The sequence below is a fragment of the Somniosus microcephalus genome, chromosome 29 (assembly GCF_052327205.1).
Source record: "Somniosus microcephalus isolate GS21.2 chromosome 29, FLI_Smic_1.0, whole genome shotgun sequence".
In the NCBI taxonomy this organism is placed as follows: domain Eukaryota; kingdom Metazoa; phylum Chordata; class Chondrichthyes; order Squaliformes; family Somniosidae; genus Somniosus; species Somniosus microcephalus.
Window position 1 is genome coordinate 31,178,923 of NC_141015.1, and position 12,622 is coordinate 31,191,544.

Sequence of the window (12,622 nt, forward strand, 5' to 3'; positions counted from 1 at the left end):
CAACCATTTTCCTCTCTTGCTGTTTCTGAGACATCGCTGTGCCCAAAATGGCTGCCACGTTTGCCTAACCAAACAACAGTGACTACACTTCAAAACAATTCTTTGGCTGTGAGGGGCTTTTGGGACAGCTTGAGAATCTGAAAGATGCTATATAAATGCAAGTTCTTGCTTTTCTTGTACATTGTACCACAATATGGTAATTAGGTGGCCCTCGACCTCCTGTGGACTGGCCGAGAAATGCACAGGCATCACTTTCGGCGCCAAAAACCGGGGCCTAGTGAAAATCGCTTCCTGACCGTAGATTTTTTTTCTACATGAAGAATTGTGCTGGTATGAGATTGATTTTCAGATACAGTAAACTCTTGTTTAAACGGCACTTAATCATCCGGAATTCTTTAATAACCGGCAAAATAGATAACCGGTAATCTTGCCGAATCCATCCGTCACGCGTTTTGCCGAGTCCGAGTCTCCCGCGGTAGCTGAGTTAGTCAGTGGTTTTTATTTTTGTTTGTGTTAAAAAATAGTCTACCTCTCTGTTATCCAGAACTTTTCATCAACCGGCACCATCCTAGTCCCGTAGGTACTGGATAAGAAAGAGTTTACTGTACAGGAAACGCTCGATTTACCGGCACCTAAATAACCGGAAACCTCTGTTAACCGGCAAAATTCAGGAGTAGGTTCAGGTAAGTTTTACTTCATGTTAGTGGCCGTTCCTGGATCTGTGGCTGTGTAACCGGGGTTCTTGCACCTGTTGCTAAGCAACAGGGATGCCTGGATCTTGTGGCGGGGTTCCTGCACCTGTTGCTAAGCAACAGGGATGCCTGGATCTGCTGCTGTGTACGGGGCTCTCGTACCTTTAACTATACCTCTCTGTAATCCGGACTTTTTGATAAACCGGCACCACGCCGGTCCCGTCGGTGCCGGATAAAAAAAGAGTTTCCTGTAATTGGATATTTGAGTTTTTGTGCACTTTGTTCAATGCATAGCTTTATTCTTTTGGACTTTTAGTTTATTGCAGGGCTTTACTTTGCTGTTTGCTCCTTATTTTATGAAGACTGTGCCCCTTTAAGTGGCACAATGCAGTAAGCTAATGGCAAATATTACATAAGCTGCTGTCAACAAAGCTAGAACATTTCACTCTTTCTAGGATAAACGTTGAATCAGCTATCTTTGGGCACAGTGCTACCACAATGCATACGTATCAAACAATGGAAATGGAAAATATTCAAAAAGTTAAAGGAACAACCCTAGCCTTCACCTGAGAAATGTTTCTGTTATTACTCATCCCCGTTAATGATCATTTTGCATTGTTCACATGTAAGAACCGATCGTGAAAATTCAGCAATGCTTCGGGTTCTGTAAACGTACCGAGAGGGGTGAAATGATTGCGATGACCCCCAAGCATTTTTTTGGGGGGTTTATTTTGGGAAGGGGGATGGGTCTCCAATCACGTAAATGGCGGATTTAAGTCTGTTGTCAGTTACGTGATGGATTTAGCCAAGGAAGCAGCTTCGCCTCTCCTCTGAACAATGAGTCATCAGATTAAGATCTTAACTGCTGCTACTCCTTCTGTCCAACGCCAGCTTCTGTCCAAGGGCTATCAGAATGCTCCCTCTGGAATAACGTCAATATTACTTTCAAAAAGAATCAACTCTGTTGCTTTGCTATAATGAAGCATGTAGAGATTTGCTACAAACCCATTCTTCTCACTGTGGCTTACTTCTCTCTAGGTAAGCACATTTTAAAAAATAAGGTCTGAATCAGAATGATCAAAGTAGTGTAATCTGCAATAATCCTTAGTGTAATTATCACGTACATCAAGGACTGTGTCATCCAAACAGTTCATCTCAAAGTGTAATATCAATTAAGATATTTCTTTGAACTATTTTAACAACTAACGTTAAATGTGCTTTAGTTTTTGGAAGCTGGTTTGGTGACTTTTTAGTAGATATTTTGTGATCATATATATTGCATGCATGCATCGCGATGCCTCACCGTGTTGTTTCCTCACTATGTCTGCGTTCACCGTTTCAGTCAGTAAGTACTTTGTTACATAATTCTAAGAACTTGTCAGAAAATTTATTTTTAAAAAATAATAAATTCCACAACAAGTTACAAGAGTTCCATTGTTGTTACACTGACCCAACCAGCTCCTGATTCCATATGCAGACATTTTATGAAACTGCTGCCAAATTGGTCTTAAATGAAGTCCAGTAACCACTCGATTGTGGTACAGTATTTATAAATAATTCAAACTAATCATTTTGAATGAGTAGATTGTGTTAAGAGTTCCTAACACTTGCATCTTGTTTGATGATTGAAAAGTCTTGGACAAGCTAATGGTTAACATAGCGTTGAATTTCTCCACAGTTCAAGCAGATTACGCTCCGTATTTCTATGACAATGCAACAAACAGCACCAATGGAAACATGGCTATGTTGAGCATTCCCGAGGACACACCTATAGGTATGTGTTATAGACACTTCTTTGAGATCCAAGGGTAAATTTTGCAAAGCTTGTTCCCAGCACAGAGCCTCGTTGACAGGAGTGTGGGATGGAGAATTGCTCGTAAATATCAGTTTGCCCGATCCATGACACTCCCAATTTTCCTGGTGTATAAGATGAATCTTGGGAAATCAGGAGTGAGTCAGATGCACCGTCCTCTGCGCCCAATTCTCTGATCCCTACTGCTGGCATCAAAGATTCCACACTGGGAGTGTCATGCACACTTCCAAAGTACACTGCCAGAGTTGCACTCAGGTACAAAGTGGGAGGACTGTCAGCCCATACTCTCCCTTATGGATACATTTTGTTCAACCAGGTTGAACACTTAACACAAAGCTTTAATGTGCTTAAGAGAACAGTATTTCTTTACGATCTCGAGATGGCTACGTACACACTTTATTCTCTTGTAATGGACAGGATCTTGTATGTTTTGGACACTGATCTGCAGCAGCAGCCAGAAGGGTCCCAAGGCCAGCAGCCGGTCCCAGAGCTGCAGTTCTCTCAGACCTGTAACTACGGCTGGGTTCCTGCTCCACTCTCCAGGCACAAGGCCTTGTCAGCTGGCAAGCCTGCATCTGGGGTGTGACCAGCCATGCAAACCTAGCCCACCAAATTTGGACTCCCCGAAGCCCAAACAGGTGCAGCACACTTCTGACATCTTTCCTGCTCAATGGCAGCTAGCAGAGCGGACAACTCCTGCTGCATTACATTGCCCAACTGGGCAGTAGATTTTTCAACCCTTCGTAGAATCATAGAATCATTGACTGATACAGCACAGAAAGAGGCCATTCAGCCCATCGTGCCTGTGTCGGCTCTTTGAAAGAACTATCCAATTAGTCCCACGCCTCTGCTCTTTCTCCATAGCCCTGCAAATATTAGCCCTTCAAGAATTTATCCAATTCCCTTTTGAAAGTTACTAATGAATCTGCTTCCACCACACTTTCAGGCAGTGCATTCCAGATCATAACAACTCACTGCGTAAAAAAAATTCTCCTCATCTCATCCCTGGCTCTTTTGCCACAGACAGTTTGTATCACGTTATGCAGTGAGATGTTAATTTGTTCACCAATTCATGTTCATGAATATCTTCCATTACATTGTTGGCCTCATGAGGTCAGAATCATGAAATAACTGAGCGAGTCTCTTGATGACGCTGTCATTCAGCAGCATGAAGCCCGTCTTCAGCCACCAGCTCTACTCTTTCCACACTGGATGTCAGTGATTCACCTGAGCTTCCTTCCTCAAACTCATAAGGCCCTCCAAAACGTGCATGTCTCGGCTGGCGCCTCCTTCAAGTGATGGAGGGTGCTGCACTTAAATCTGCATGCCCCACGGCTGGATCGTTTTGTTGTGCTTTATTTTTAAGGGATAATATCACGAGGTTCCATGGACACTTACAAAACAGGAGTGCAGGTTGGAGTTAGGAATGTAACCCCAAAGGGCCAATTCTGCGACTCACACTTTCGCCTCACCTCACCTTGCAATGTTTTTACACTGTGCTTATGGGCTAATGAGTGATTCAACAGCTTTATTGTAGGTGTATTCTGATTGGCTCCTCATTTTTACATTATCTGTAACACATCCAAGCCCTAAAAGGTGCATTGACTAAACACGTTTGTTCCTCCACATGCGCTAAACAAAAGGACTAAAACTTAACTCCGAATTAACACACATGGAGTATAAATTGGTTTCCAAAATGTCGTCCTGCTGATATAAGCTCTATGTTTTGAATTCCTCCCTAGGATCACATCTGTACACTTTAAATGGCACCGATCTGGAGGGAAATACAGTCACTTATGACATGACCTTTGAACCTGGATCAAAACACTATTTTGCAGTGGATCCACAAACGGGAAATGTCACTTTGGTGCAGGAGCTGGACAGAGAGGTAAGGCTCTTTTCTGTTTCGTTTTACTATCATATTTTTCAATTCAACGCTGGTAGACACTGCCTTTTTTTAATTCATTCCTGGGATGTGGGCGTCGCTGGCAAGGCCAGCATTTTTTGCCCATCCCTAGCTGCCCTTGAGAAGATGGTGGTGAGCCGCTTTCTTGAACCACTGCAGTCCGTGTGGTGAAGGTACTCCTACAGTGCTGTTTGGTAGGGAGTTCCAGGATTTTGTCCCAGCGACGATGAAGGATCGGCCGATATACTTCTAAGTCAGGATGGTGTGTGACTTGGAGGGGAACCTGGAGGTGGTGGTGTTCCCATACGCCTGCTGCCCTTGTCCTTCTAGGTGGAAGAGGTCGAGGATTTGGGAGGTGCTGCCGAAGAAGCCTTGGCGAGTTGCTGCAGTGCATCTTGTAGATGGTACACACTGCAGCCACGGTGCGCCAGTGGTGGAGGGAGTGAATGTTTAAGATGGTGGATGGGGTGCCAATCAAGCAGGCTGTTTTGTCCTGGATGCCTGTTATAGAATCAAAAAAATCATAGAAATTACAGCACAGAGGGAGGCTATTCAGCCCATCGCACCCATGCTGGCACTAGTTCTTCAACTGGAGCTTTCTACTCTAATCCCATTCTCATGCTCTTTTTTAATGGCCATGATTTTGCAGTAAGAATAAGAGTGAGGATAGCAGCGCTCACCGTTATTAAGGAGCAAATCGGATAGCAATTTCTGGTGGCCGCATGTGCGCAGTTAAACACGGAAATCAGAAAGATGCTGTCCGATTTGCCCTGCTCCTCTAGAAGCTGCGCTACACTGGTACCTCGCCAATAGATTCAGCATCGAAACACATGAAGGGTGTGACATTGCGATACTTACCCACTAAACACGCCAGAAAATGTTAAGGCTCGTCTACTCAAGTGTCAGTGAATTTTTAATGGCGTGATAAGTCTTAATTACTGCCAAACAACCTCTCTGGCCCTGAAAATTTACTTTTCAAAGTGTGGAGTCTCATTCCTTCAGATTTTAATTATTGTGGGAGATTTTTTAAAAATTAAAAAATGTAAGTAATTTTTCTTTTACTTTTTCTTTCTGTCTCTTTTACCTCTCGCTCTCTTAATCCCATCTTTCTTTCCCTCTCTTTATTTCGCTTTCTGTACATGATTTGACATTGAGTTAACTATTCTAACTTACACTTCCTGGTATAGACTTGGCAAGGATTCTTCAATCTGATTGGTTAAGGAGACACGCCATTGCTTGCCCTGTTCACACAGGTCCCAGATCCCCTGTAGAGGGCGCGGCGCTGAACCGGATCTCTAATTACCGTTGATTACCGCGCAAAAGCCCAGTGATAGTTGGTGGGCAGCTGTAAGCCACTGACGGCAAAATCCGGGCCAATATATTTATCCAGTTCCCTTTAAAATGATAATAAGGGTAAATTTTGTGTACCCAGAGTTGAGCTTCGCTAGATGGGAGTCTGGAGCAGAGAATCAGTGCAATCATGTTTACAGCCCCATCTCCAACTCACAAAAGCACAGTCTCGCTGAATTTGCCCCATAGTCTCTACCCCAACAGCTACTTGTAGTAAAGCATTCCACGTTCCAATAATGGTGAAAAAATCTTCTAACTTCCCCTCATTCTTATAGCGATAATCCTGAGTTTATGCTTCCTTATTTTCAATGCGCCATCAGTAAACACCATCATTGTTTACCCTCTCAAAATCTTTCAACATTTAAATTTTTTTTATTAGTTCCTCCTTAATCATTTTTTTGAGCCAGTTGTTTGAGTGCTTCTTCATAACTATAACCTCTCATTTCAGCTATCATTCTAGAGAATCTTCATTGGACCCTTTCTATGGCTGTACCATTCTTCCTATAGTTGAGTGCAGTAGTCCAACTGTGGCCTAACCAACTATCTCACATAAATTCAACATCAACAAATTCAATGCCTCTACATATAAAACACAGAATACCTTTTGAACTTTTACTTTAAAGTTAAAGAATACTGTATAATACAACTTCAGTGATCTAAACTAAAAAAGCTATATTTAAAAATTGTCATCCTTGTTTTCAAATCCCTCCATGGCCTTGCCCCTCCCTATCTCTGTATTCTCCTCCAGCCCCACAACCCCCCAATCTGCGCTCCTCTAATTCTGGCCTCTTGCGCATCCCCGATTATAATCACTCCACCATTGGTGGCCGTGCCTTCAGCTGCCAAGGCCCAAAGCTCTGGAATTCCCTCCCTAAACCTCTCCACCTCTCTCCCTCTCTTTCCTCCTTTAAGACGCTCCTTACAACCTACCTCTTTGACCAAGCTTTTGGTCATCTGTCCTAATATCTCCTTATGTGGCTCGGTGTCAAATTTTGTTTTATAGCGCTCCTGTGAAGCGCCCTGGGACGTTTTACTACATTAAAGGTGCTATATAAATACAAGTTGCTGTTGTATAACATTCCCTCATCCAGCCCCATCCAGTGTCAGTGTCAAACATTCTCAGCTCGAGTACAACCTGAGCCAAACACACTGTCATATCCTGTCCTGCTTATTCCCTCTGTCCGCTCTGAATGAACTTGCCAATTGATGCCAACTTATGACCATTTTTTTTTGTCAACCTGCACCCATTAGGACCTGGACTGAGATAGCCCCAGTTCATTTCACTTAGAACTCTTAAAGCTATTTGACGGTTTTTGCATTCAGATCGAGGTGAAAGGTCAATAATCTAATCTGCTCTGCCAGCTAGTCCCTGCAATTATTTATTCTTGAGGGGAGGCTTGCTTTTGTCACTTGTCCATAACAACTTTTAAAGAAAGAAAGAACCTGCATTTATACAGCACCTTCCGTGACCTCAGGACATCCCAACGAGTACTCATAAAGTGTAGTCACTGTTGTAACGTAGTCAGGTTGTCAAACGTATGGTGAATATTAACAATAATGAGATGTTGTTTAGGAAGGATGTGAAGGCCCTTGAGAGGGTGCAGAGGAGATTTACCAGAATGGTTCCGGGGATGGGGGATCTTACCTAAAACGACAGGTTGGAGAAGCTGAATATGTTTTCATTAGAGCAAAGGAGGTTGCGGGGTGATTTGATAGAGGTGTACAAGATTATGACGGGTTTGGATAGGCTAGACGGGGAAAGGCTGTTCCCACTAGTTGATGGTACAAGGACTGGGGGACACAGATTTAAGGTTTTGGGCAAGAAATACAGGGGGGACGTGAGGAAAAACCTTTTTACGCAGCGAGTGGTGAGGACCTGGAACTCGCTGCCGACAGAAGTGGTGGAAGCGGAGACACTCAATGTTTTCAAGGGGAGACTGGATAGGCACTTGAGGGAAATAAACTTGCAGGGCTACGGGGAAAGAGCAGGGAAATGGGACTGACTGGATTGCTCTACAGAGAGCTGGCGCAGACTCGATGGGCCAAATGGCCTCCTTCTGTGCTGTTAAGACTCTAGGGGGGAAAAATTCAGTTGGTTTGCGCCTCCCGTTAGCGCGTTAAGAGGGCGCTAATGAGGCGCAAAGCAACTAGTGCCTGCGCGCGGTGATGTTTGCACCGCTCACAAAATTAACTAGACATTTTGCGGCTGCGCTAAACACTACCACCACGATCTCCTGCACCGGCAGATCGTGACATCAGTTGAGTGTGCAACGCCCCGGTAGCGCCCCAGACCGGATATTGAGTGGCGCCCCCTGCCTTACCACCTGCCGCTAGCAACGACAGGTTGAGGGGAACGTTTTGCAGTCAGGAAGGGACTGGGGGAGCGCTATTTAAAGGCGACCGCTTCCTGCCTTTTTTTGTTGGTGACATTTTTGCACCACGCATTCTGAGAGAGAGCGAGACTTCTGGAGAGATTAAACACTGTGTGAAGGAGTTTTGGGTACTGAGCAGCACTTTGCAGGTTCATTTTGATTTGCCCTTCCTTGTATCAATTTAGAAGAGACTGTGGGGGCTGCACTCTGAGCTCTTTCCCTGGGTCTCTCCATTGTTCTTTCCAGCAGATTTGATGTACGGGTCTCTCCAGGCCGAGATTCAAGGCTGAAATGAGCAGGATGTGGATGGAGAGCAAGATCGACCCTTCCCTTTAAGAATTGGCCGGCGCCATTGTGTCTGTGTTCCATTGCTGACTGACATCACATGAGCTTCGCCAGCGCTCTGAGGTAGCGCCTCACTCCTCGGCCTTTGTGCTTTAAGAGAGGTGTGTAGCGCCTGATTTAGCGCTCCAATCAACTCCGGGGGCGATAAAAGCATAGAACATCAGCCATTATGTTTTATTCAATAATATCTAAGTGTGTTGGTTTTCTTTTCCCAGAAAGAAGACGAAGTTGAAGTACTGGTCGGTATTTCTGATGGCGTGAACAAAGTAAGAGTTGTTACACGTTAAAAAGAACCTTGAACTTAAGCTATGGTCTCTCCCTTCTGAGACATTCTCCATACAGAAAGCAAAATAAATCGGAAATGCTTAAATTAGGATCTTGGCAGCTGCAGATACAATGCTGGCTCATTGAAACGTTACCAAAAGCAATTGTCAATATGTGTCTTTGTTTAGGTAATGCTCAACTGAATGGAGGTGTTGAAGGCCAAGGATTCATTGATATCTATCAGATCCCAGTGCCTTTCATTTCCTCATTTAATCCTCTGCTCATCCTAAATTTGATTGCTTCAGTCTCCCCATACTCATCTCCATAATCACCTGAAACCCCGCCTCCAACTCAATATCTGCATCCAACTCTCTGCTTCACACCCGTGCCCCTATCTTAGCAGCCACTCCCTCTTTACCTTTCACTCATAGGAAAGCTATGGAATGCGAGGAAATTCTTTCCATTTTCTTCCATATTGCTCTCAGTAGTACTGTGAGAGTGAGGCCAAGAGAGAGTGGTCAGTGTGGGGGGGGGGGAAAGGAGATGTTGTCATGGACATTGAGTAAGAAGAGGTAACTGTGGCCATGCAGCAGTTGGGGCGGGAGTGAGGCAAAAATAAAACAGTAGGGCAGAAGTTTTAAAATGGACATTTAGCAGGTGCGAAGGACATTTGAACCAGAGAAATAGTTACCAATATCTGCCACCCATGCACATAGCTTGAAAAGGTAGCAATCTGTGCTAAATACAGGGTATCCGTAATCTCACCAGGGGCTTTTCCATTGCTAGCTTTCTATAGTCTAATCTTTCTAGTTTGCACAGAAGAGTGGTTCGTGTTATGTATTGTGTGTTCTATTGTGTGTTCTCCTCCCACCTGTGGTGGCGCTGTCACAGGAGATAAATGGTTGGGTATTCTCTCGGTTAAGTTTAGCTCTCTTTGTTCGGAACTTGCCAGAACTTCCTTTCCTTCCAATAAAGCACTTCATGTTTGAATCTCTGAGTTCTGAGTCCTAAATTGTGTCTAGGTAGAAAGGTACCGACACAACAGTTCGTGCATAAGCACTGGAAGAGGATAACACTCTCACAACACCAGCCCAAGTAAACAAAGAACGGAATAGTAACCATTTTGAATCACAGAGTCTGCAATATCTTTTACTAAGCAAAAAATAATAATTTCAACATCACAATGGTTTTGTATTCCTTTACTTAATGATGTGGCTTTGGACAGTGGTCTCAGTGATTTGTGACCTTTAGCATTGGTTAGGAGCAATGTTGTGATTCATTACAACTTCTTTGAAAGGCCATAGCTAGGAGCTAGCCAGTACAGTACCTTGGGCTAACAAAACCATTTTAAAGTGGCAAAATGACATGTGTTCAGTTTATGAACTGATTTGAGAAATACTTCTGCAGTTAGCATTTATAATTCTACCACTCTATATTCATTTAGAAATACCTGCTTAGTACTGAGAACACCTGCCTGAGATAGATCGATTTTTGGACTCATGCGGAATCGAGGGATTTGGGGATCAGGCGGGAAAGTGGAGTTGAGGTCGGTGATCGGCCATGATCTTATTGAATGGCGGAGCAAGCTCGAGAGACCGTATGGCCGACTCCTGCGCCTATTTCTTATGTAAAACAATGTAATACACATGGACCCTTTTATACGTACATAGTGTTATTTCACAATAATTCAGGTGCATTCAGGGTGAGCATTCCATTTTTGTATTGCCATCTTGTCGAAATTATTCTCAAGGAAAAATATTTTCCCCCACTTATTGCTTTTAAGCAACACCTCAATTTCAAAATTCTCATCCTTGTTTTCAAATCCCTCCCTGGCCTCGCCCCTCCCTATCTCTGTAATCTCCTTCAGCCCCACAACCCCCCCCGAGATATCCGCGCTCCTCTAATTCTGCCCTCTTGAGCATCCCTGATTATAATCACTCCACCATTGGTGGCCGTGCCTTCCGCTGCCTGGGCCCTAGGCTCTGGAATTCCCTGCCTAAACCTCTCTGCCTCGTTACCTCTCTTTCCTCCTTTAAGACGCTCCTTAAAACCTACCTGTTTGACCAAGCTTTTGGTCACCTGCCCTAATTTCTCCTTACGTGGCTCGGTGTCAAATTTTTTGTCTTTTAATACTCCTGTGCAGCGCCTTGGGACGTTTTACTACGTTAAAGGCGCTATATTTTTTTAATTCGCTTATGGGATCTGGGCATCGCTGGCAAGGCCAGCATTTATTGCCCATCCCTAGTTACCCTAGAGAAGTTTATTGTTGTTGTTGTTTTATTGTATGTGATACATAGAATTCGTGATATCATTTTGTCCTGTAATTCTTTCTGTATGAGGTTGCGGGTAACATGGATACAGGTCTGCAAAATCTTCTCTCAGTGCCGAATGATAGATGACGAGCCCTTTGTGTTTACAGGTTGTCGAAAAGGTTCGAATACTTGTAACAGATGCTAACGATGAGAGCCCGGAGTTCATTAAGACACCTTATATCGTTAACGTCCCTGAGGTAAGTCTCTTTTCAGAACTGTAAATTTCTTAATTGGTGGCAGACAAGTATTCGATGCAAAGCTTCTGATCACTAATGTTTTTTTCCTTGGACTGGGGCCTGCTAGAACACACCTTCAGGTGCCAGCATATTTAAGGTGCATGCAGTGGACAAAGACAATGGATCTGGAGGCAGCGTCACCTACTTTCTACAGGTATGGTTCATCTAGTCTAAGAATGAGACTGAGGAGAATTAAATGGAATGTAAGGACCACCCCTAGGTGGCCATAGGACATGGGAAATAATTGAGTGGTTTGGACTTTCCTCCCGTCACAAGGGTCAGGGTCACTAGTGAAATACTTTCCATGTACCGGTGACCAGATGATGTTGGGAGTAATTTTAACTTTTGCCAACAGTGTAAAATGGGTGATCTCAGATCAGCTACCCGTTACACACCTCTCCCGATTTCCCTTTCCGTTGAGTTCAGTGGACAGGAAATTGGGAGAAGACACTGTTGCCAAAAGTTAAAGTTACTCTCGTTCTGTTTACACCATGCTTTTAAGAATAATAATAGTCTACTTTTACATTTTTAAGTAAAAACTTTATCATATTTTTTTTTTATTTCACTTCTTGCCCATCTGTTTTTACTCTTTAGATTTTTATTGTCAGTTCTCGTCACTGAATTGATGCTCCTTCTGGTTTATCTCTTCCAGAATATACATAAAAACAAATTTTCAATGGACCGACACAGTGGGGTTCTTCGGATCAAGCCAAGCACAACTCTGGATTTTGAGAAGTCCCGGGCTCATTTTGTCACTGTCATAGCGAAGGTAAATTGACAATTTTACAACAAATTGGGGGAAGAAAAGTTTGGTGAGTTTGTTGTATCTATAAGAAACGCCAATTTAATTTTACTTTTATCTTAGGACGGAGGTGGGAAGCTGAGAGGAAAGTATCGAGTTTGCTCTTCTACAACCACCGTAACGATCAATGTTGTGGATGTTCAGGACACTCCTCCCATATTTGCTGGCACACCATATTTTGGATACGTGTATGAGGATACCGAGCCTGTAAGTAGTGGATTGTGACCCATCACATGCTCATTCACTATCGTAAGTGGATATCTATGCATTTGACAGCTTCATGGTCAGGTCTCAGCTGAGATGGCTGATCTGCTCGTGTGAAGAATGCAAAGCCAAGCAGCAGGACAAAGTTCATCCTCAGTTGAGTAAAAAGTGATGAGAAATTACCAATCATTATTTTCATGAATTGGGCAATTGGGTGGTGGAAATCTGGAACTCTCTTCCCCAAAAAGCTGTTGAGGCTGGGGGGTCAATTGAAAGTTTCAAAACTGAGATTGATAGATTTTTATTGGGTAAGGCTATTAAGGGAT

At 43.6% G+C, this 12,622-nt stretch overlaps 1 protein-coding gene across 2 annotated transcripts in view; it reads left to right on the forward strand.

The window, feature by feature from the left end:
• Positions 1-1,494: 1,494 nt before the first annotated feature.
• The window catches only part of cdhr1a (cadherin-related family member 1a), a 47,875-nt gene continuing 36,747 nt past the window's right edge, over positions 1,495-12,622 (forward strand). For both annotated transcript variants that reach the window (XM_085970524.1, XM_085970525.1), the window contains exons 1-8: positions 1,495-1,730; positions 2,371-2,466; positions 4,248-4,393; positions 8,694-8,744; positions 11,162-11,251; positions 11,358-11,444; positions 11,943-12,059; positions 12,156-12,299. In XM_085970524.1, the coding sequence (XP_085826650.1) occupies positions 1,670-1,730; positions 2,371-2,466; positions 4,248-4,393; positions 8,694-8,744; positions 11,162-11,251; positions 11,358-11,444; positions 11,943-12,059; positions 12,156-12,299 (792 nt within the window). In that variant the 5' untranslated portion in view covers positions 1,495-1,669. The remainder of the gene's footprint in view (positions 1,731-2,370; positions 2,467-4,247; positions 4,394-8,693; positions 8,745-11,161; positions 11,252-11,357; positions 11,445-11,942; positions 12,060-12,155; positions 12,300-12,622) is intronic.